Source organism: Centrocercus urophasianus, unplaced genomic scaffold (genome assembly GCF_019232065.1).
Source record: "Centrocercus urophasianus isolate 14NV4802_14NV808 unplaced genomic scaffold, USGS_Curo_1.0 seq_757, whole genome shotgun sequence".
In the NCBI taxonomy this organism is placed as follows: domain Eukaryota; kingdom Metazoa; phylum Chordata; class Aves; order Galliformes; family Phasianidae; genus Centrocercus; species Centrocercus urophasianus.
In genome coordinates this window covers 11,109-34,996 of record NW_024885374.1, presented here as the reverse complement: position 1 = coordinate 34,996, position 23,888 = coordinate 11,109, and the positions used below count along the sequence as shown (strand labels likewise).

The window sequence follows — 23,888 nt, the reverse complement described above, 5'->3', positions numbered from 1 at the left end:
AGGGCCGTCAGACCGAGCTCAGCTCCTCTTACAAATGCTGTGAGCGTGGTTTCTCCTGGGGAGGTTCTTTAACCTGTCTCAGCTCCCAGCTTTTATCTGGGGTTGGCAACTGCTGCCTGGTGCACAGACAGCCCAGGGCTGCAGGGAACCATGGCTAGTCCTCACACCAGCTGCTCCAGCTGGCCTGGCACTGGGCAGGGCTTTGACTCTACTTGTGGGCTCTGCTTATGATCTTATTTACATTTGCACTGGAAATGCAAGTTTTCTCCACCTTGGTCTCAGCTTTCCCCGCTGACTGCAAGTACCGTAGGTTGGTGTTCTGTTTAAATGTCAAACAAGCCAGCCCTGACTGAAGGGCCTCTGTGCTGAATTTGTCGTTATCTTCTGTTTAACTGAAACGTGACAGAAAAGTGAGTTTTGGTACTCGTCCTGAAGTTGTCCCGCACCTCAGGGCTGAGGAGGGTGTGCTTCTGCACGCCAGGATCCTGCTCACAGGCCTGGAAGCAAAACAGGCCCAGGCACTTGATATTTCCTAAACCCTAATCCCGCCGATCCCCAGTCTTGTTCATGGCCTTAAATGGCAGCAAGCAAAGAGGAAGAAAGCAGCCACCTCGTCATCTTCCTCCATGGCTCATGTTTACAACACGTTTTCTATGAACAATATTCCCAAAGCACACACTGGGAATCCCAGCTCTGCCATCCTGTCTGTTCTCGAGGCCGGGAGCTGACAGTGGGCTGAGCACACTGCTACACGAATGGCTGCATCCACAGCAGCTGCGGATGTCTCCCGCATGGCCCTCAGCACACGTCAAGCTCACTTCCCACAGGGAAATGCAGCCACAGGGGGAAGATTCAGCTCATTAAAGTCCGGGTTAATTATATAAATGTCCAGTGACCTTCCTTTCGGAGAACTACCACCCCCAACATGGCGGCGCCGCTCTCAAGATGGCGTTGCGCAGAGGCCGCCCCCTCGCTTCCGCTTCACGTGGCCACGCTCAAGATGGCGGTGGCGGAAGTGTGGCGGCCTGCGGAAGCCGGGTCATGGCAGCGCCGGAAGAGCCGTGCGGCGGTGCGGAGCGGGGCCGGGAGGCAGCTGGCTTGAGCCGGGCGCGGCGGGACCCCGCGGCTGCCGCCATGTCGCGCCGTGCAGAGGTGAGCCGTGGGGCCGTCAGCGCTCGGGGGAGACGGAGCCCCTCGGGGAGGAGCCGGCGCGGCGAGCGGCTGGGTTGGCGGTGGGCTCAGCCCCGCGGGTCCGGGGGCGGGCTGCCCGGCCGGCGGGTGGCCGGCGCTCCTCTGGGGAACCCCGGGCCGTTGTGTAGGGCCGTGCCGTGGGACAGGAGCAGCCCAGCCTTTCGGGGGTGGCGCGGCGTTAACGGACGGTGATTCATCTTCGTTAAAGATGGAGCTGAAGGCCCGGCTGCCCCCAGAGCCACCGGCGGGCTGCGGGCCTCCGAGCCCCAGGGTTAAGGTAGGAGCAGAGGGGCGTCGGGTGCTTCGCTGCTGGGGGACTGCAGCCATCCCGAGCGGCCCTGGGGCCCGCGGCCGCGTTGTGAGCTCGCTGGGATGGCTATGGGCAGCGTGATGCTGGCTGCAGAGGGATTTTTTTAGCCTGTAAACGGTTACATAACCGGCGAGGTTATCGGGATGGGCTCCTCTTAGTGGAAAAACGTGGAAGGAACTGCCTGCTGCACTGAGGGCTGCCACTGCCAATTGCAAAGCGAGTGGCAGGAGGGGAATGAGTATAAACACTTTTATTCGTGTTCTGAAGCAGCTCAAAGCAGAGAGCGAGTGAAGCTGCCATGGCTTTGCGTGAGGCTTTGCAGTACCTCGCTGCTGTGTCCTGAGGGAAGGGCAGTGGTTTCTCAAGGCAGGTGGTTTGTGTTCTTCTTTGCTTTGTCTCACTCTGCAAATCTCTCTGAAGCTCAGAGTATCTCTTTTCTCATAGGATTTGCTGAAGACTCTGAGCTGGTTGCTTTTCTTTTTTGTCTTTTTTCCTCTTTTTTCCCCCCCCCCTCTTATTTCTTTTAGGATCTTGTGAGTGGGGAGAGTGAGGAGGAAAGTAATGGTATCAACTTGATGGAGTTCTCGGATGAGATCCTTCTGCACATCCTAAGCTACGTCCCTTGCACAGACCTGGTCCTGAACGTCAGGAAGACCTGCAGGAAGCTCTCAACGCTTTGCCTTGATAAGAGTCTAACCCATACAGTTTTACTTCAGAAAGACTATAAGGTGGGGAGAGTAGCTTGCTTCTTCTATGAGCTATGAAGAGAAACCTGACTTGAAAAAATGTCAAGAAGTAGAGCCACTGCCCTACTCAGTGTGTCTGCATGCACATCCTGCTTTTGAACTCTGAAACTGAACAAACAATAAACAGTTTTATGAAAGCATTTGTCTTCCAGAATGCTTTGTTAGGGCAGCTCTGTGCTCCCTTAGTTTTCGCTGATGGTATTTTATGCAACTTCTCTGGGTTTATGGAAACTAAAATGAAAGTAAATATTTTCTGTGTTGTGCAAATAAATTTGTCAGACACGCAGTCAGCTAATTCAGAAAATGTATACTTTTTGTAACACAAACTTAGGGATGAAGGATAATATGTTTTATGAAGACTGCATCACCAAGCTGTAGGCAAAGAGAAGCCTCTCTTATTTGTTTCCAAAAGAAAGTGGATGAAGGAGAATGACTGTATTCTTTTAATTTGTGCTGCTATCGACCAGTTCAGCTGGTTTCAGCTATTTCTGCTGGAATTGTTTAGCTGTTGGGAAATGGATGTTGTTCAGCAGCTGACAGTGGGGTGGAGGACAGGTTTAGCCTCTCAGTCGGTAACGCAGAACTGCACAGACTAAGAAGCTGAAGGAATTCTAATCTTAGGAGTCCAAAGCGTGGCTGACAAAGCCATGCTTTAAAGAGGCATGTGCTTGTGGTCCAAAACCCTCGGATGAGTTGCATACGGTGAGAGCTAACCAGTGCTGTCCCCATCTTCAGATGGGAAACTGACCCAGTGCGTGCGACTGTCTCGTGTCTCATTGAATCTGGTTTTGTTTGAGCACAGGTGAACAAGGACAAAGTGAAGCAACTGATGAGGGATATCGGAAAAGAGATTCACCAGCTGAACATGGCCGGGTGCTATTGGCTGCCCAGCTCCACTACTGATCACGTAACACGGTGCAAGAACCTGGTCAAGCTGAACCTGTCTGGGTGCCGTGTCACCTCTCTCCGTCTCTCCAAGATGCTGTCCACGCTTCAGCACCTGCGCTCCCTGGCGATCGATGTGAACCCGGGCTTTGATGCCGGTCAGCTCAGCAGCGAGTGCAAAGCCACCCTCAGCCGCGTGTCAGAGCTGAAGCAGACCCTCTACACTCCGTCGTACGGCGTCGTTCCTTGCTGCACCAGCCTTGAGAAACTGCTGCTTTATTTCGAGATCCTCGATCGCTCGCGGGAAGGTTTTATGCTGTCTGGGCAGCTGATGGTGGGTGAGAGCAATGTGCCCCACTACCAGAACCTTCGCGTCTTCTACGCCAGGCTGGCCCCTGGCTATGTTAACCAGGAGGTGGTGAGGCTGTACTTGGCTGTGCTGAGCGATCGGACTCCTGAGAACCTTCACGCCTTCCTTATTTCTGCCCCTGGTAGTTTTGCTGAGACGGGAGCCACTAAAAACCTTCTGGACTCGATGGCTCGAAATGTACGCCTGGATGCTTTACAGCTGCCCAAAGCCTGGCTTAATGGTTCCGGGCTCCTGCAACACTTGAAGTTCAACAACCCTTTCTACTTCAGCTTTAGCCGATGCACCTTATCTGGTGGCCACCTGATCCAGAGAGTTATTAATGGTGGGAAGGACCTTAAAAGCTTGACCAGTTTGAATCTCAGTGGCTGTGTTCACTGCCTGGCTCCGGAGTCTTTGTTTCGAAGAGCAGAAGATGACATTGACAGTAGCATTCTGGAAAGCCTGGTAGTCTCTTGCTGCAACCTCAGACACCTCAACCTCTCCGCAGCTCACCACCACAGCTCAGAAAGCATAGGGAACCATTTGTGCCAGCTCCTGTCCAGGCTAAAGCACCTACTGTCACTAGCACTGCCAGTTTGTTCCATCACAGATGTTGCTGTGAACGTGGAAAAGCCCCCCACGCAGCCTAACGCGGCGCCCCAAACGTTTGGAAAGAAAACCCGTGTGGGGGTGCAGACGTATCCAAGGAACTTAGCAGACCAGGCGTGTCAGAAACTGGAGTCTTCAGTGTTCTGGACGCTGATGAGAAGCCTCAGGTTTTTGGAAACCTTAGAAATAATTGGGTCCAGTTTTTCCTCTGCCATGCCCCGCAATGAGCCAGCAATTCGGAACTCTCTGCCTCCTTGTGTCCGAGCACAAAGTGTGGGGGATTCGGAGGTGGCTGCCATTAGCCAGCTGACTTATTTGCAGAGCCTCACCTTAGCACAGCTGCCAAATATTGTTACTGGTTCTGGGCTTGTTAGCATTGGATTGCAGTGCCAGCATTTGCGGACTCTTTCGTTGTCCAACCTGGGCATGATGGGGAAAATGGTATATATGTCTGCTCTCATGGACATGCTGAAGCACTGCAAGTGTTTGAGAGATCTCAGGTGAGGGGCTGCCACTGAATATCTGCGCTGTTTGTGAAGCTGTGGTGATGGAGTGCTTGTTTAGTGGTGGTTGGTGTAAAAACTGCAAGCTGTCCTCTGCTGGTCATCCTCTGCTCAGGCAGCAGGTCAGAAGTGGCCGCAATGGCTTGAGAGTTATTTTTCCTCTGGAGTTGTGGAAAACAGGAAGGCATCTTGTGCTGTTTTCGAGGGCTCAGGATATGCCTTTTAACCGCTGTTTAAGAGCTTAAAGTCTCTGTGCTGCAACTGTCTTCCTTTTAGATAAGGAAAAGCAGACCCAGCGTATCTGGGAGGTGTTGGGCTCTGAGGGCTAGGTGAAATGCTATGTTCTGTGTGTGTGTGTGCACTTATTGAACATCCAGGAAGGAAAGGACTCCTACAGTGTCTAGTTAACATAATGTTTGGTTTCCCACTGGGATATTTTTCTACCTTTGGCTTGTATTTAAGATTTTGCCTCCTTATTTTTTGCATATATTTTTCCTTTCTTGATAATGAGTTGAAAGCATTCTGTAGAATTTGTCGTGTCGGTGGTCACTTCTCAGACCGTTGATCTGACCTTGAAGGATGCATGCAGGAGCTTCACTGCTGCCAAAGAACTTATGAACCCATCTCACAGTGGTGCTTTCCTTGCCCTGGTAAACACGATGTCTGTAAATCACAGAATCATTTAGGTTGGTAAAGACCTCTAAGGTCGCCAAGTCTGACCCCAGAGTTACTGCTTTGAAAAAGTGCTGTTTTGTTTCCTCTTCCCCCTCCCCAAAGCAGTTTCTGTGGGTAGGAATGCTAGTCCTGTTGGGTCAGTGGCCATTCTCTATTCATAGGAACATGTCTACAATGCACAAGAGTAGTAAAAGCGAGGACATCCTCACATGGTGGATAGCTATGATTGCAAAGATCGTTGCAGCATGACCAAAACTGTTCTTCATCAGCTGAGGCTGATGTTTGTGTGCATGTTCCTAAGCCATTGCAGCAGTGAAAGGAGCTGGGGCAGCTAAAACATCTCGAGGCTTTTTGTTTCCCACTGCCTCCCATTTGCAAGGGGTGAGGAGTGTGCTGCTTCCATCCAGGGGGGAGCAGCTGGTGGAGATCCGACTGCTTAATGGCTTGGGTCGTGTGAATGGATCTCTAACCTTGAAGGACTGAATCCCCTTGCAACCACCGAGGTCTGGGTGGAGCCTTCGGTGTGCAGTGCTGCTTTGCTTTGCCTTGGCTCTGTTTCCCAGAGCCTTAGAAATGGAGGCTGTGCGTGCCTCCCGTCGTTACTGCTTGCAGCCTTGGGTGGAGGATGAGCAGGGCCGTGTTCTTGCAGCAGCCAGGCGTGTTGGTGTAAGCTGTCATCGCGCCTCGAGTGAAGCCTGAGGTTTGAAATAGGTTTGAAAGGTTTTTAATGCTTAGCACTCACTCCTGATAGCGTAGCTTCCTTTTCGTTTCCCTGATTCTCTGGATCTTCTCCCCTTTTTCCTCTGCCCGTTTTCCAGGCTGAGAAACTGATTTGAGGCGCTATTCCAAAGCAACGCTGCCATCTAGCGGGCAGAAGCGGTACTGCAAGTATGGCTGTGCTACCGAGGGTCACTTAAAAACCTTCGGAGAGGTTGCGGGGCTTCCCTGCTTTGTCCTTAGCTGGCAGTTGGCCAATCGCACTGCTGAGAGATGGGAGAAGCTTCCTATTTCCTTAACCTTCATTTTGAGCTATTGCCTGAAGAGATGGTAGGATCTTTTCGGGCAGTCTCGAACTGAGACTTGAAAACAGAATCTATCAACTAATGAGATTAAGTTGCCGAGATACCCCTCCCAGACTACAAAGACCTACACAGAGATTATCCGGAGGTCAGCTTGGGGCTGACAGCTTGTTCTCACCTCCTGGATTAACCTTCTGGAGCTCTTGGCCTTGCTGACCCAATGACTGCGAGTCCCACGTGCTCTGAGGTCCTGTAGTAAATCTGTGCAAAGCAGGCGTGCTTCTCCTGCTGGCATCAGCCCCAGGCAGCTCTTGTGTCCTGCAAACTGTTTTCTGCAAGGAAGTCATCTGGATGGGCTGCTAGTTAAAACACAGAGCCCTTGTTGGTCAAGCATGGCTTTGCTGTGCCTTTTTTGTCACTTTGCTCAGGACTGGGAGGTGAGGCTGTGGAGTGCTGGGGTAGAAAATCCCTGTTCTCCAGGCCAAGTGTTTAAGATGCAAGTTGGCACAATGTATTTGTTGCTGAGGGAGAGAAGAGCTTTGATTCTTTTCCATCCTATGGGCAGGGCTGGTGGTGGCTGCTGTTGGCTCAGAGGCACGAGGTCACCACGTGTGTGCTGTGAATTTTTCACGCCTGCCTTCTCTCTAAAGCTGACCAGTTTGACCCATGCTTGGTGCACTGGAGCGACGAGTCCCTAAATCCACAGTGGCTGCTCAGTTCTGTCAGGTAGCAAAAGCAGGGCGGAGTTCATCTGGCTCCAAAGCCCCTCTTACCCAACATGTTCTGTGGAAATCTTGCTAAGCCAGAGCCTCTCCACGGGGTTCTGCAGCGCAGGGCCTTTCCTTGTGCTTGTGCCCCTTCCTTCAGATTGCAACATTTGGCTGCAAGAGGCCTGAGTTTGCAAAGTCAAGCTTGTAAGGCCCGAGCAGACAGTTCTCGTGTGTGTGGGTGAGATGGTGGGAGGCTGGTTGGCCAAACCCCCATGGATGTGCTTTCTTCTCCCTTGTCTGAAAGCGACCCAAGGCTGAGCTGCCCTCTGACTGCCTTTTGTTGGTCTCTGCAGGCTGGAGCAGCCGTACTTCAGCGCAGGCTCCCAGTTCTTCCAGGCCCTCAGTCACTGCTCCTCTCTCCAGCGGCTCTGCATCGTCTCCAGGAGCGGGACTCTGCAGTCTGATGCAGTGATGTCATTCATGGCCAGCTGCCTTGAGGTCATCATGTGCCACATGTTTATGGGAGAATCTCTCACTGTCTGCAGAAATCTCCAGCAGTCCATTGTCCGGAGGTGAGTGTGGGAGGGATCCGCGTGGGATTTCTGGAGCTGTTGAAGATTTATCTCCTTTTCCTTTCTTGCCAAGGCTTCTATGGCTTGCAGCACTCGTTCCAAGAAGCTAAAAGGTAGTGTGTGACTGCTTGGCATGTGAAACGGCCTCTTAGTTTAATAAGAGCTGATCCGTGGAATATTTGAAGGTATGATATGCGTTTTTGATTCCGTTCCCACTCGTGTTCTCTGTAGTTCTAAGCTGAAGCCCTGGAAGCTCCATCATAAATCAAACGTCACTTTTTGTGTAAACAAAACATCTGCCGACATTTTAAGTACTGAGAGGTCTGACCTTGAAGCTTTCCTCCTTTCCCACAAGTGACTAAGATAATTCTTGGTCCTCTAATCACTTGTAAATGTCACTTACTGATAATCCCCTGGCAGCGCAATTCAAAGCCTTTCAAGGGTTTGTTGTGAAGGGTTTTTCTTTGGGGGGAGTGCTGGGGGAGGCTGGCTACAAACTGCCTTTGCAGTCTGACAGTTCTTAAATGCATTTTGCTGGGCCCCTCGCCGCGATCTGAGGCTCACGTGGTGGGAAACGTTGGTGCCTGAGCCGTGAACTGCATCTGAAAAGAGAGCTTTTAATTACGCCTGGCATTTTGAAGTCGTCTGGTGGCGGCAGTCCTTACAAAAGATCTCCCATGCAGCAGACTTTGCACGATGTTTGCTCTCTAGAAGGCGTTTTCTCCGCCTTCGATCTGTTTTCTTTGTCACCTACAGTTGCTTTGCCCTGTTAAGCTCTAGCAAATTTGGAATCGCACGGTGTTGTTACTGCATCCTAACGGGTGCTCCTCCCCCCAGCCTTTCTCCAGCTTCAGAATGACTTATTACACTTGGCTCGTTCCTGAGGATCAAATCCAAAGAGCCTATGACTATATTAGCCACCTATCAAACCGCACACAGGATTGCTTGTTGCAGCCTCTGGAAGGCTCTGCATTCCTTTGGGATGGCTTTGTGTCTGTCCAGTCAGCCCTTGGTTGATTCTGGGAGCGCTCTGAGGATCTTAGGAGGAAGTTTTTCACACAGGGTGCTGAGGCACTGGCACAGGTTGCCCAAGGAGGCTGTGGATGCCCCATCCCTGCAGCATTCAAAGCCAGGCTGGATGTGGCTCTGGGCAGCCTGGGCTGCTGGTTGGCGACCTGCATGCAGCAGAGGGTTGGAACTGGATGAGCACTGTGCTCCTTTGCAACCCAGGCCATTCTATGATCCTTAAAAAGATCCAAGGATCCAGATCTTGTTTTTTTTTTTTTTTGTTCTGCCTTCCTCCTGGAGATACCAGTGCAGCATTGGCCAAAATTCCATTGTCTGCTTACTGAGCTGCATCGTGCTATTCTGCAGTGCTTCCCTTCTCCCTTTCTTTATCATGTATGAATTCTTACTACATTCTGTACCTCCTGGGAGCTCTCCAGAGAGCAGCAAATGCCCCACGAAAATGTCAATAACCACTTATATTTTTAGCAACAATTGTTGCTGCCATGCTACTTTTCTTCTTTTGTGTTTTATTAATAGAGACGTTTGTATGGAAACAATTTTTGAAGTATTTTTTTTTTCCTGAGCAGAGCATCTGCTCCCACTGCAAGTTCTGCACCTGAAGTCATAATCCTCGATGGCGTTGTAACTGGTGGCTCTGGAAATGATTTTGATGTCACATAAGATTATGAGTTCAGGAGCAGGGTAAGCAGTGGGAGCAGATATGCTCCTAAGCAACAGAGATCCCATTCTGGTGGAACTGTCTGAAGTAATAACGTGGAAAGGACAAAATACAGAGAAGGATGTGTAAGCACAGCCTGGACTCTTCAGTGAGCCATCAGTGAGCCTTGAGCCACGTTCCTTTCCCAGCAATATTGGCCTTGTGCAAATCTGCCTTCAGATGGGGATCAGGAATTGGCTTTCTGAATTGGCTTTCTCTTGTCTGTGCTTTGTCTGCTGCTCCAAGGGCAGTTCAGTGCTTGTGTGATTGAGTTTGGAGCTCCGATCTGTGGGAAAGGCTGTGCTTCACACAGCAGGGCTTCCTGTCAGTGTGCTGCTCGTGTGCCTTTAATCCAAACTTGAATTTGGAAGGGGAAGTGTGACGTTAGGTACCCTGTGCCAGAATGAAAGAAGGTGATTTGTCCTTTTTTGTTCTTTGGAGTGTGTGCAGGAAAGGCATGAGGAACGGGGGAAGAAGGTGAGAGCTGGAAGGCTGTGAGCCTGTCTTTGTTTGCTCCCCTTCCTTGGAGCTGTATTTCTTGGATCCTGCAATGGATTAGAGCTATTGTAGAGCTGCAGAGAGGATCTTGGTTAGGCTGCAGCCCCGTGATCCTGGTTTGTCAATGGGGTTGGTGGGGCTGAAGTGCCTCCTGTTCTCCCGAGGCATCTATAAAGAGAAGGAGTGTAAACAGGGAGCTTGCCTCGGGCTGAGCACACCAGCAGCCTGCAGGGGTGGATCTGGGAGGGCAGTGCCTGTACAGGCTGAAGTGATGGGAGCTCAGGTGTTAACGTCCTGCTTTGCACCCGTGGTAGTTGTGTGCATGGTACAAAGCCCAAGGATCCTCAGACCCTTCCCTTTGCCTCTCAGAAGGACAGCACTCTGTATTGTTGCTGTAATGGCCTGCAAAGAAAGTTGTTGTCACATCTTTCAGTCTTGTGACAGCTCCAACCCGGACTCTGTGATCTTCAGCTTCCTTGCGGGCAGCTTTCTGGTGGAAGTTTGCTGCTATTTCAGAGAGATTAGTGTATGTATTTCTCTGTAAAAAGCCTCTGATTCAGTTCTGCCTCTTTTTCAGTGGAACATGGTAAGCAGAAGAGAATTCATCTGGAGACCTCGTCAGCAAACCAGGCTTGCGAGGGCAAGGTCTCCTCTGAGATTTGGAGAAGCCTGTTTCCCTCTGGGCAGATAAATCATGGCAGTGTTCTTCTTTATTCTTCTTTGCTCTGTGTAGGGGAGGGCTGATCTCCTTTATGGTTCAGGGACATGAGAAGGGTCCAGTGCTTACAGGGGGCTGCGGCTCGAGTGATCCTCATCCAGTTCCCTGATCCTCCCAGCCTTCACATGTGACACCGCTCTGGGCTCGCAGTTTCTCTGTAAAATGACATTTTCTTCTCCTATCACATGGTGCTCAGCTGCTGCCACATTTCACATAGCAGCAGAGCTAAGAAACAGTGCTTTCCATTTAGGGCTTGCACCCTAACTGAGCCACGGTGCTGAGCTGTGAGTGTTTGCTGTCTCCTGCTAAAACCACTGCAGTGGCAATTCTGAAAACCCTGGAAAGCTCAATCTCAAGACCTGCAGTTCTGCGTTCAGATGCAGTCCCACATCTGTTGCTGTGCAGAGAGGCCTTCGTGGAGCAAAGGGATTCGTGTCCTCCTTTTGGGCAGGGATTCTTTCTCACTCACCTCCAAGAGCCAAAATGCCCTGAGCCATCCGAGAGGATGGGGCTCTCTTCAAGCAATTCTTCCTCAGGGTTTTCACTCTGTTCTTTTAGGAAATAGTCAGTAGATGGAGCTGTGACCCATGGAAGGCATCCCGCTGCTCGTCGGTGTGCTGCATGCTAACTAATCCTATTTACATGTGTCTTTACCCCAGAAATCTTGCAGGAAGAGGGATGTGGGTAAGTTAGGTACTGCTGTGCTCCGTGGTGTGGGTGGTGGGCATGCAGATGGAGAGAGAAGGTGCTCTCCTGGTCAAGCACACTAGCAGCAATACTTGGAAGGGGAGGGGAGATAGGAAATGCTTTGGCAAACGTCCTCTTGGCCTCAAGGACAGATTTCGTTTTCCAGTGTGTTCCTTTTAGATTTTTTTTTTCTCCTGGTTTTAGCTTAAGGGTTTAGATAGCTTCTATCATCACAGTGATTTCAAGGACTCTGCAGTAGCAAACAATGGCGCCTGTGGGAAGTCCTTGAGAAAACACCTTGAAAAAGATCAAGAAAGCAACAGGAAAGAAAAAAATATCACAAAAACAACCTGAAAGCAAAACAAAAAGGCTCTGAGTGGGGTCCTTAGGGATTCTTCATGGGTAGGGGGGAAGTGTCAAGGTGGCGAGGTGAGCTGTGGTTGATAGAAACGCAGTCCTAGGTAAGCCGTGGCACGGAGCATGGTCAGGATTGGTGCAGCTGGGGGGGGTAGGGGTGGCTCTGCTCAGCTTGTGTCTCCCAAAAGCAGGGAGGAAGCTCCTGGGGGCTGCAGCTGTTGGGGGTGGAGGGGTGAAGGGTCTTGGTGCAGCATCTCTGAAGGCTGCAGGAGGTGCATGGCAGTCCTTGCTCTGCCTCGGTGCCTCGCTTTCTCTGTCTGCCTGCCTGTAGCATGCAGCTCTGCCACCTGACTGTAAGGTTGTGCTGCAGGGCTCTGATGGCCAAATGCTGCTGGAAGGACAGGAAGTTCGAATGGCTCAGGACAGTCTGCCTGTTCTGAGAGTCCAAGACGTGGAGAAAAAGGAGTGCTTAGCCTTCGTGTTTGTGCTGGGTGCTTGCTGCAGCTGGTTTGCCATGACTCCCACAACAAGGCTCCTGCCACTTCCCAGGGACAACTGTTTCAATCTGAATTGTGTCTTGCTGTTCAAGCATTTGTTGCATTTGCTAAATCTCCCCCTGCTTATTACTGTTCAAATACGGGCTCTTGTTCAGATCTTCTTTTTCTCAGCCTTCTGGCTCTGGTGTCCCTCTATGGCTGTGAGAGCCACAGTGCTCACTGTAGGAGTGCAGCCCTCGTGGCATTCAGCTGCAGGAATGGGGCTTCCAAGAGGGGGCTTAGAGGTGAACCTGATGATGATTTGGACAGAGCCAAGTGCTCCCATCCCTTTTCTGGCACAGGACTGAACTATTGCTGATGGATTTTTGCTCACCTCACATCTAAGCATCCCCGCTCCCTTGCTGCCTTTCCTCTAAAAGTCCCCGTGTTTCTTTCTGGCCAACCGATTCATTCCTGCTGTTTGGCTTCTCGCTGTGAGCTCGGCCTTGGAAGAGTGTTGTAGGATGGGGTGGGAGGGGGCTGTTAGGGCAGAAAGCGAGCGCACCATCATCTGTGGATTCTGCAGAGTCCTCCACCGCCGTGCTGCAATTATCAGCGCTGCACAAAGCTGGTGTTACCACCTGGGGCTTACTGGATATTTTCAAGCTGTTTTTGCTTCCCTCCATCACCTACTCATCCATCTGACCTTGAAAAAGTCCCTTTCAGTGCAGAGCTGTTTTCCTGGCTCTCTCAGCCGGCGCAGTAGCTGCCAATCCCACTCCGCTAGCCTAAGCATGTTGTGGGCTCTGTCCCTGCATCTGATTGCAGAAGACTTAATGCATCGCTCGGCTGGTGTAGTGAATCATTAGCATCCTGCTCCAGCTTTCATTGTCTGTTTCATTTCCTGCTCTTAGAAACCCCTGAATCATTCTGTCACGGACTGAATAACAAACTGCATCCTTGTCAGCTCGCGTTACCCAAGAATTCGTCGGCGCTTGGCGAAGGCTGGCTGCTCGGGGTGCGGCCCTGACACCTCTGCTGCTGCCAGGGATGTTGTTTCAGGGTGGGTTCAAATAGTTTGCAAGCCAGCAGAGCCTGTGGGACCATCCCCAGTTTGGTATATTTATGTACCTTCTTCTGGGGGCACGGACATACCCCCTTCTTAAGTGCATTCCTGTGGCTAACCCAAATGACTGGTTCCTGCTCCTAGCTGGTGTGCCTCGAAAGGAATTCAGCCCTGAAACCTTCCTTACAGGGAAGATGGGTTTGTGCACAAGTAGGTTTCAAGCGACATCCTCCTCCCTCTCTTGGCTGAGAAATAATATTGGAATAGTACAGCCACGCTTTCTCTTCACGAGGGTGTAAAAGGCTGAACGGAAGCATTAACTGCAGCTTTAAAGCATTTCCATGGTAAAATAAATCTAATTGAGCCGTTATTGCAGTTGCTTTTTAATTTGTGGAAGAGATTAGGAAATAACTTTCAGCTTGCTCTGGCAGAGCACTCCCTGAGGACGTGTCCTGGGCACTCTGGCAGCACGCCTTGGGTTCTCGTTCCCTCCCTCTTTAATTGTCCGGTCACATCTGAGGGACGTGGAGTTCAGCTGGCAAAATAATGGAGGAACCTCAGTCTGGAAGCTGCAGGTCTTGGTAGAGGTAATGGAGCATCATTCATGTCTTACAGAGAGAACCCACAGTGCAGATGGATGGAATTCCACCCTTAGGGTGCACCTGATGTGTCCTGATGTTTGGGCTTGACATGATGCTGTGGCAGAGGATGCTGCAGTGAGGACAGTGGGTGATGGAAGTGCTGTATGTGACCTCCTTCCAGAATGCCATCTGTGTCCTTTGCCAGAGTGGAGGCTGAAGTGATGGGACTCAAAGTGAGGGGAGATGCTTTATGAAGGGATTTCCTTGTGTGGAGGTGAAAGCGATCTGTAGAATCCTACTATCATGGAGGTTGGGAAGAGCTCCGAGTCGCCAAGTCCAACCCCAACCCGCCCCACCATGACATCAAACCACGTCCCAGTCTCTGTGGTTCTGGGACACCTCCAGGGATGGTACCCCCCATTCCCTTGGTAGCAGTGCCAGTGTCTGAGCACTCTTGCAGAGTTTTTCCTAATATCCAACCTGAACCTCTCCTGGTGCAGCTTGAGGCCATTACACAACTGCTCTCCTGGGGAACTTCAGAAGTCTATTTCTGAGGTAGGATGGTGAAGCCTGCTCAACACCAGCCGTGCCAGAGTATTGGAAGCAGTACTAGCGTTAGGGTGTGGGTCTGCTGCAGAGGCTCAGTGTGTTGGCTTTGGATCCCTTGAGAGCCTTCTGGGGGCTGTGTGGGGGCAGGGGTCCTCCTGGAAGGTGCCTGTGTGGCTGGAAGCAGCTCTGGAGCAGCTCCACGTCACGCTCTTGGCAGTCCCTGTCAACAAACAGAGCTCTGGCAGTTCCCTGAGGTCTGTGCACAGTGGAACAAACCTGAGGTGTACGCCTGGCCTTCCTGAAAAGATGAGGACAGTGTGTGTGTGTGCAGTTGGATGGTGCCACTCATCAGCTGCCCCAGCGTGTCCTGGCGCTTCCTCTGTTCCACCGAGCTGTGCTCCGGGCACGGGAGTTTCCAGGCTGGCTCAGGTACGTTGGCTGAAGCTTACAAGTCAGATGCCACATCTGAACTCTCAGACGTGAGCAAGTCTTCCAGTAAAAACAAGCTGACGCTGTGCCTGGCAGAGGATTAACGGGGTTTTTGTGCGTGTGGGTGAGAGCTGTGTGCGGTGTGAGATGCAAGGCGGGCCGCTGCTGCTGCTCTCTGCAAGCAGCTCACCAGGCTGAGCGCAAGGTCTGGATGAAGCAGGGCAGGGTATGTGGCTGCAGCAGGGGCTGAGCTGCTGCTGAGATCACACCTACAGGAGTCCGCATCTGCTCTGTCTCTACCACGTCTCGTTCCCCCACCTCGAGCGTCTCCTGGCTTTCTTTCATTCCTTTCCTAGAGCCTCCTTTCCCGTAAGCTTATCTGTGTTTGTGGAGTTTAAAAGCTGGCCTTGATCCGCTCCTGATACGCTGTATTTCCTTGTTTTATCTGGCGTGTGCTTCTTGCCTCGCCAGTGCTCAGTGATACCACCTCTGTGCCCTCCGCTGCCTGCCAGCATCTGGGGGGTGGGATGTGCTGCAACATCCCCACTTGGCACAGCACCTCTCTCAGGCGTCTCTGCAAATCTCTGGAGGAAACTCAGTACCAGATGCTGCCTCGTCCTGTCTGCCTAAGGTGAGTCTGAGCCACCCCAGCACAGCTGCTGTGTGGCTGTGCAGAGCAGGCACCGCAGGGCTCACCTGCAGCTTCGGGCTGCCCTGTGGCTGGATGGGCAGCTGGGGTTCTGCAGACCGGTCGGCCCCCTGGCATGTCAGAAAGCACAGGCTGGGAGTGTTTGCCGGGAGATAACTGCATTCCAGGCAGTGACTCTTTTATCTTGCTAAAATCAAGGAGATCTGATTAAAGTGCAGACCTTGCTTTAAGAATTTTTCCCTTTCTTTTTGACTTTGTCCCTGACCTACATATTGGATCCCGCCACGCTGGTTGGAAGCAATTGAGACCGTGGCGTTAAGCTATTTACCAAGCTGTTGGCTTGAAAATAACCTTACTGTCCACACCTGCTCTGGGATAATTTTGGAGTCAAACGACAAAGCACCATTAACCCTTGCAGCCACGTGCAGCCCGTTCAAGGTCTGAGCACACAGCAAGGTTATACCCCTGCTGACGCAGGGAGGAATTGGTGATAACACTTTGCTACCCATTTTTCAGCTCCACGGTTGTTCCCAGCCAGCTGCTGCAGCCAGCCCTGCTGAACATTGCCATCCGAACGGGGATGCTTCAGGGAGCTGCTTGTGAGAGCTCCTGCTGGGTGGTTGCTGGGTTGGCGTTGAGTCTGCTGGACCAGAGGCTATTCTGGAAAATGCATGCATGTGTATTTTCTTTGTTAGCCCAGTGGTTGTTTCTGATTAAAGGATCTGTTTTGAAGGGGCTGCTAGTCAGTTGCCTGGAAAACTTGCTTTCATTTAATTAATCGTGATGAGTTTAGTCTGGAGGTTTTGTAGGAAGCGAGCGTATCCTTGGCTCCTTTCCCTTGGAAAAAAGCAGGGTTTCATGTCTGGAACTGCAGCTCCTTTGTCTCCCCAGGTCGACATCCCTCTCTGTCCTTGGAGTTTTCATTTTACAAGCCGTGTGCTTGCGGAGGTAGATCCAGTTTGAAGTCCATCCAGGTGCAGAATGAGGAAAGAACCATCAAGAAGATTACAGGAGCTATTCTGCAACTGATTAACTCAATCTCTTCCCCTTCTTGTTATCTCCTCCCCGTGCCTAGGGCCTTTCGAACTGCTGCTTTCAGAGCTTCTCACTTAATCTAGCCCACCTGGACAGGTGTATGAAGAAAGGAATTGCCTTCCGGGGATGAACTAAAGGAGCATAGGTTGCAAAGGGAGTCTGCTTTTGGGAACTGCTAATCCCAGTGTAACATTATGACAGCTGCTCGTTAAAATCAGGGTGTTTTTTAACAGGCAGTTAAGGGAGAGGCTTTGCACGCACCTTTAGCTGAGGATAATGGTGAGCCATGTGCATTTGATTTTTTTTTCTTAACTCACACAAATTGTACATGGAAAGAATTCTTCAGTGTCAACTTGCTGCAGTATGGAATTTACAAGGTTTGCAGTAACTTACAGTTTCCTGTTGGGGGGCGGGGAGGAGAGAAAATCACAAAGCTTTCTTTTTTCTTTTTCTTGTTGTGAGATCGAGTTCAAACTTACTCTATAAACCCAGCCTCTCTGGAAGGTGTTCTGGCTGTGTTGGGCTTTCTCAGTTGTCTTGGTGGCAGATTGTCATGTGAACCTGTCTGGGCTCTTGTTTTTATAGCTGCACGGCAAGGCTGCTTATAAGCTACAGTTTTGTATCTGGTGAGATGGCAGCCTGTATGCAAAGAGAAAAGAGAGGTTTGGGGAGTTCGCAGTCAGGAGAGCTGTATTCCAATGAAGACAGCTGCTTCTTCCTGCAGCAAACTTGGTCTATGAACACAATTTCCTCTGCAGGGCTGTGGGTAAGAAGCACGGGGAGCTGAGGAGGGGCTATCAAAGACTGCCTTGCTCCCGAGCCTCCAGCTGCACTCAGGAGCTCTGTCCTTCCCTGCAGCCCTCAGGCGTGAGGCATGAAGGGCGCTCTGTGATGCAGAAAGGCAGGACGTTGCCCCGGGTCGTTTTGTTGCTGGAAATCCTCTCTCCTGCAGCTGCTCAGATTCAGACCAATTAATTTAACCCGCCAGGACCAAGCAACTGAATTTGGTGTGGGAGTTTGTGCTACAAACTGTACTGCAAGTCGTTTGTGGATGGGAGCATCCTTTCTCTCCCCCTGGAAATACCATCTCTCGTTGCCTTTCTCAGCTGTAATGCTAGCACTGGTTACCTGGGATTTCACATTTTCCAGCAGCAAATCTCCTTCCGTTCCTCGCTGCTGGAGAGGAATCTAGCTGTATCAGTGCTAAGGATGAGCTGGGAATTTTCCAGGCACATCTGCATGTGAGAAGCCTGTTTAGCAGTGATCTCTTCTCCAGCCCCAGCACAACTTGGTTCGGCCTCAGGGGACTGATGCTGCCAGTTCCACTCTGCCTGCTTAGAGTGACGAGGAGCTGGCCCCTGTCACACAGCTCAGAGGGAGCATCTCAGTGGCACGGTGCTAATAGGCAAAGTGTTTTAATCTCAAGGGTGCCACCTTAAGCTACGGCGTAACTTCCTTTACCCCCTGGCTTTAAAAAGCTGAACTCATCTCATTTGGCTACACTGAGCAAATTCTCTTCCCCCGTGCTCTCCTGTTAGGCTGCTGTCATGCAGAATGCTTGCTGATGGGGACTTGGGCTCTTTTCATGTAGTATAAATGGCTTTAATGCTTGCTGCTCTCAAGGTCTGGGACTTGAAGTGTGCGCTGGAAAGCAGAGCCAGCTGAGCAGTGCTGGCAAGTGGAGCTGGGAGGGCAGGAGGAGACTGCAGATTTCTCTAAGAGGGCATGAAAACAGCGAGGCTGTGAATTCAGAGGCTGGAGCCCAGAATTACAGAGAGGGATGCTTGCATGCGTGAGGACAAACTCACGTGGTGCTGAGGCAGGTTTTCTGTGACTTGTGTGAAAAAGGAGGCTGCAGTGTGTGTGTGAGTGCACTGAAACGCTTATCTGCAGATCTGAGCTTTCTAGACCTGCCTTGCTCTAATTGCACAGGATAGGTTCTGCATGCACAACAACTGAGCCTGAAGTGATGATCAGGGGCTCAGCCCCCAGGGATTGCCCAGCACTGCTCTGCCCTGATTTTTCTAATGGTGCTGCATCTTGCTGCTGGTTTGCAGGTGGTTTTAAGCTGTTATCTCTGAGCTCGGCTTGGGCAGCACTGCTGCCATCTCTGCTCCTCTCAGGATATCTTTATGCTGTGATTTCTTTTCAATGTTTTTTTTTTTCCTTTTTTTTTTCCCCCCCTCCTTTCCTGCAGCAGGCTGGAATTGGGCTTGTGTGTCAGCCCAGCAGACGTGCTGAAGTGGGGTGTGCTGAAAAGCCTGGCTGTGCTCCGTGCAGGGGCACGAGGAGGAGGAGGAGTGGGAGCCCTGACTCGCAGCTGCCCCTTCTGAACAGCCCCTCCTGCCCTCACTGCCACAAGACATACAGCCATCCAATCCCCGTGCTGTTTGTGTGGAGTAATTAGTGCTTCTCCTCTGCTAATAACCTGTGTCTGATTTAGTTTCCAGGCGGAGCGCCCGGCGTTAAACGTCGTCATTTTCCCTCTGCTTCACGAGGACTTGACAGAGGTCATCAGAGACGTCCCCATGAGGCACTTGGATGAGATCACCTTGTTTAAAAGCAGAGTGGCCGAGGAGCCCCCCAACCTGTGGTGGTGACAGCACGGAGGGGACAGGCGGTGTGAATGTGTAGGGTTGCTTCTCTTTGGCCTGGATTCCCCTCCTGCAGCTCCTGGCCGCCTCCCCGGGTGCTGCACAATCACTTTCAATAGGTGCAGTTGCAAAATAAAAAGCTGCCCATCTGAAGTGGGGAAACGTCTCCTCGGATGATGCTTGCATCTGAGCAGCCTGTCTCAAAGGCTTCTGGAACACGATGAGTATTTCCTTGCGGTTAATAATGAATTGCTTTGTTCCTTTACTGAAGTTGAAGGTAAGAGAACCTGACTTAACGACTCTCTTTCCCCCGTGTCGCCTGATGTATTTCCCAAGGGCCCCCGTGTACTTTGGCAGCGTGCTTTGTGATATTGGTGGAAATCATTCTTTGCTTTGGTCTGTTTTTGGCAAAGTAGAAGCCTCGGACAGCTAAGAGGCACAGCAGTGTGTCGCTCCGTTGAGCTGCATCCCATCTTTCCTGTGTTACAGGCACACGTTGGCAGCCACACACATGCAGTCACAGATACTTCATGATCTTTAGATTGAGGAGTACCCCAAGGACTAGCTTTTATTTTTTTAAATAACAAATCGTGGTTATGAGCACCTTGGCTGTGTGTGTCCTTGCTGATGCTCGGTTGGCGTGGTGGAAGATGTTCTCAGCTGTTTTGGAAGTCCTTGTCCTGGGAGAGGTGGAGCCTACACTGAGTTAAGGCTCAGCTGATTTAAGTGCAGTCTGTCTTGCCTTTTCGATGGGGATGTAGTGTTCTGGCTCTGTCTTTAGGTCCCATGCTCTGAGTTGATGCTAATCTTAGAGGCGTAGTGAAGCATCTTCACAGCATGACTTCGGTCAGCTTCTCTGCTCCAGAGAACCTCCTCAGGCATCGGTAGTGGTCTGGATCACTTTCATATTGCCTTATTTACTGAGCACTTTGAAAGCATCAGGCAGCTGTACCAAAAGCTGTGTCGTGAATTCCTGGAGCGCCGTTGCTGAGTGGCAGTCAGGTTTCCCTTTTGCTGGAGCATCTTGTGGCAGAACAGTGGCTCTGTCTTCTGCAGAGCAGCCGTCAGCTGGAGCTGTAAGCTCTGCACCTGCTATCTCCTATACGTGCTCTCGTGTTGAGCAGTGCTTTAATGGGATGTGGCTCAGCAGCCTGGGCTGGTGGTTGGCAGCCCTGCCCACAGCAGGGGGTTTGGAACTAAATGATCTTCGAGGTCTTTTTCAATCTGGGCTGTTCTACAGTTCTGTCCTATGAGCTCAGGTAGGTGATGGTGAGCGGCTCTGTCTGTGCATTGCTCAAACCAACCCTTGCACGTGTTTGCTGTCTGCCTGAGCTTCTCTCCCTTCCCTGCTCAGGTCTGGGTCCAGCAGCAGCCGTGCTGAGGCCTCTGGAAGCAACCACATCCTCCCCATCCTCTGAGTGGAGCCGGGAGCCCTCCTGGAGCGCTGCAGACCGCTGCAGGTCAGGCACGGCGCTGGCACCCCGCTGTTGGCATCCTGCTGCTGTTTGCTCTCCCCGTGAGGTTGTTCTTTCTACCTCGTGCCATATTGCTTGCCTGTTTGAATCCCTCTCTCCCTCTCCAACAACTTTTTTCTCTCCTCCTCCCACGCTCTAGCAAAGCCCAAGAGCTTGTTGGCAGGAAAGCGAGCCTCTGCTCTGTCCAGTTCAATCCACTCCAGCTCTGCCTGGTGTGTGTCCAGGTTTCTTTCCTGGAGTAATTGATGGGGGTCAGGCAGCGAGTTGCTGGAAGCAGTGCCAGTGCTGTGCTGCTCTCCTTCTGCCTCTCAGGCAGGGTGAAGGGAAGGCTGAGGGTACGGAGCCCGCTCCAGCGCTTAAGGAAACCTGTCCTGTCCCATGGAGGAATCCCAACAGCAGGAGGAAGGCCATTCTCATCCCAACCAGGCATTTCTCCTCCACCAACGCACAGCAGCACCAGCAGGATTTGGCAGAGCTGGCAGAGTTAATCCTTTGGTCCTGGGGGTCAGAGCAGCCCCACAAAGCAGGCCATGCCTTCCTCTTGGCAAAGTGGAACCCACCTGCCTTGTGTTGCTGGGTCGGGGCAGGCAGTCAGGCATGGTTTGTAACACCATTATTCTGTTGGCCAGAGTGTGATGCTCAGACATCTGTATTCATGCAAGCTGGTCAGAAGTCCTGATGCAAATGCCAGCAGTTATGATCGGGGCTGGGAAAGGTCGCCCACAGGTAGTAAAGACAGCACTACAAAATGGTGATAACAAGGGGAAGATGCCTTCTGCCCACCCCGGCCATGGTCTGGAGCTCCTATCTCTGCCACAAATCCTCTTATGGTGAGTGAGAATTTCCGCTGCTTCTGCACTGCAGGCAGGATTCACCAGATGTTAATAATGTGCTTATTTTCTCTAAGTGCTATTTTGGCATCGGTGTTAATTACAATTTATATTCTGCAACATTTACACTGGGAAAAGAACCCACCCTAATAGTCCCCAATTGGCAGAGCTGGGCTATTAAGCATCGCACCATATGTTCTGAGCAGAGCAATGCATGGGACTCAGAGCCCACTCAGTGCTGAGACTCCAGCCTGCAGCGTTGGAGCAGGAGAGGATGGAGGCATTGGCGTTCTGTTGCTAGCTTTTATTTAATACAGAATCCCTCCCCCTTCCTCTGGTCTCTGTCCCCATCTCTCCAGAAATATCCCCCCGCTCCCTATAGGCGCCCAGCGAGGTGATCTCAGCCTGCTGATGCTGCTGTCCGTGGGCTGGAATGAATGGATTCCATTACAGAAGGAGCACTCCCTGCAGGCACTGCCTCTCTGGGCTGCCCAGTCCCTGCTGGTGTGTTTTGTGCTGCTCCCTAAATCTGACCCACCGTCTCCGGGGCTGTGGGAGAAACCTGTGTGCCAACCACTGATGTGTGTGTGCATCTTTGGGAGGAGGAGATCCTGGGGGCAAGCAGCAGTAGGGGGGAAAGCAACAGTTGTCTGTGTTCTGTTTGTGCTTCCTTCGGGCAGCGTGCAGGGCTGGGAGGTCCCCTTCCTGGGAGGAGAGCGCAGGTCTGGGCTGCTGCTGCAGGCTGCTGGGTAGCAGAGCAGAAGCTCTGCTTGCGTTAATCCCCAGGGCTGCCTCTGCAGCAGGGTCTGTCCTCTCACCTCTTTGGTGGCTCTTTGGGACTCGGGGCAGGGAGCCCCGACCCCTGGCTGTGCGCTGCAGGATGAAGCACCATCCACGGGGCTCTGTGGCTCCGCAGGGATGCGCAGGCAGCCGGCCGTGCTGGCAGGAGAACCATTTCCATAGAAACCAGTTGGGATGCTGTACAGGGAATAGTGATGAGCAGTGAAGGGACGTCGCCTTGGACGCAGCCCCCAGACTCACGGATACTTCTAGGGGGCTTCCCCCCCTCCCTCCCACCTCCGCTCCTCAGCTTCCATCACGTTTTCAAAATGGCCAACCTGGTTAGGAATAACCATCATCATAAAAAAGGATGGATGGGGTCTGACTACGAACACTGTTGCTGTTAGCAGCAGGATGTCGGCCATAAAACACGAAGCAAGGGAGGCATTGACCTTTCTGCTGTTTGAAATGAATGGAGACATCAATATCCATTGTTTCGTGGCATTGACCTCTGATGCGCTCCGTTCTCCCTCCCCTTTACTTATTTATTATTTTTAGCTTTCCCCCCTGCTCTGCAGGGTCGCCTGGTTCCACCTACAGCTTCCGCTCTCGCTCAGCAACAGGGGACCAGCGTTGTGCAGAGGGTCCCTGCGCTGTGCCTGTGCTGTGGGTGCGTGCTGAGCCCCACTCCTGCACTGCATTCCCCCCTTCCCCGTGCCAAGTCAGAGCTCCGAGCTCTGGAGGAAGGCAGATCAATGCACGTTTAATTACGGCGGGGTTCTTATTTCGGTTTTTAAGCAGTGAAGTGTAACGTTTTATGTGAGCACCATCGGAGCCTGGTTGCCCGGTTCCTTGTTTTATTTATTGCTTTAAAGGAGCCCCTTCTTTTGTGAACTTCATCTCGGCGCGGCGAACGTGAAATCAGGCATTGCTAATGAGCTGCGTGACAATTAAGTAATGTAGCACAAAACCATTAGGACGCTGGATTTGGTTTTGAAGTTGGTCCTTTGAAGCGGAGCTGCAGCTCCCTGCCCAAGGCTGCTGGGGAAAATGTTGCTCTTTCAAAACTTTCTTTGAAAATGAAATGTCAGCATAAGAGTCCCTGCTTGTGTCGCCCCTCGCCATGAGCAGCGGGGGGGAAATGGGCGCTCGCTGTGCTGGCAGGCGTGGGAAGGGAGTTGGGAGAGCAGGAAACGGGTGCTTGGTGTGCAGAGCTGCCACCAAAGCTGCTGGTTGGGGAACAGAGGCGCCCTGGGAGGGAAGGAGCTGACCCACAGCTATGGGGAGGTTGGGCTGCGGCGCTGCCAGGCTCCTGGGCTCGGACCTCTCCATCCGCGCGCTCATCTGATGCTTGTGTTTGCACCCGGCCCCGTGTTCTCATAGTGAGTCCAGTTCTGAATGTGCAGCTTTCCTGTACGCAGCGGCATGTAAAACTTCTAATAAAGAGTGAATCTGCTCTGAACCAGGTCTCTCACTGCCTCCTGCCTTGTATTTCCCTTGGAAAGTGCAGCCCGAAGCCGCCCGTTCCCCCCGTGGGATGCACTGCAGGGTTCTGCTCTGTCTGCAGAACATGAGCTCACGTGCTGGAGGAGATGCTGGAGGAGATGCGTTGCTTTTGTGGACATCCAGACAGCAGCTGAGCCTCACTGCTGCAGGACAAAGCTCTGTGATGTGCAGCTGGGTGAGTGGTGCAGGTGGGGCAGTGAGGGCTGCACTCACCAGCCCTGGAGGTGTTGCAGATCCATGGAGGATCTGCTGGGGGACGTGGTTTGGTGTGGTTTGGTGTGGCTTGGGGTTGGTGAACCTGGCTGCCCTGCAGCTGCTGTGGGCACCCAGCTCTGCCTGGAGGCTCTGTCTGATGGTGCCCGT

The 23,888-nt window shown here is 51.9% G+C and overlaps 1 protein-coding gene across 4 annotated transcripts; it reads left to right on the top strand.

Annotated features, from left to right (window-relative positions):
• Nucleotides 1–945: 945 nt before the first annotated feature.
• FBXL18 (F-box and leucine rich repeat protein 18) lies at nt 946–23,481 on the top strand. 4 transcript variants are annotated; one of them, XM_042838312.1, is made up of 6 exons: nt 1,135–1,152; nt 1,769–1,867; nt 2,029–2,229; nt 3,050–4,590; nt 7,351–7,569; nt 18,784–23,481. In XM_042838312.1, exons 3-6 carry the CDS (start codon nt 2,077–2,079, stop codon nt 18,938–18,940), a joined length of 2,070 nt encoding a protein of 689 aa, XP_042694246.1. In that variant the 5' UTR covers nt 1,135–1,152; nt 1,769–1,867; nt 2,029–2,076; the 3' UTR covers nt 18,941–23,481. The 4 variants fall into 4 exon arrangements, with proteins under 4 accessions (XP_042694243.1, XP_042694246.1, XP_042694244.1 ...); XM_042838309.1 differs by lacking the exon at nt 1,769–1,867 and having other exon boundaries at nt 946–1,152; XM_042838310.1 differs by lacking the exons at nt 1,135–1,152; nt 1,769–1,867 and adding an exon at nt 1,358–1,468.
• Nucleotides 23,482–23,888: the final 407 nt, after the last annotated feature.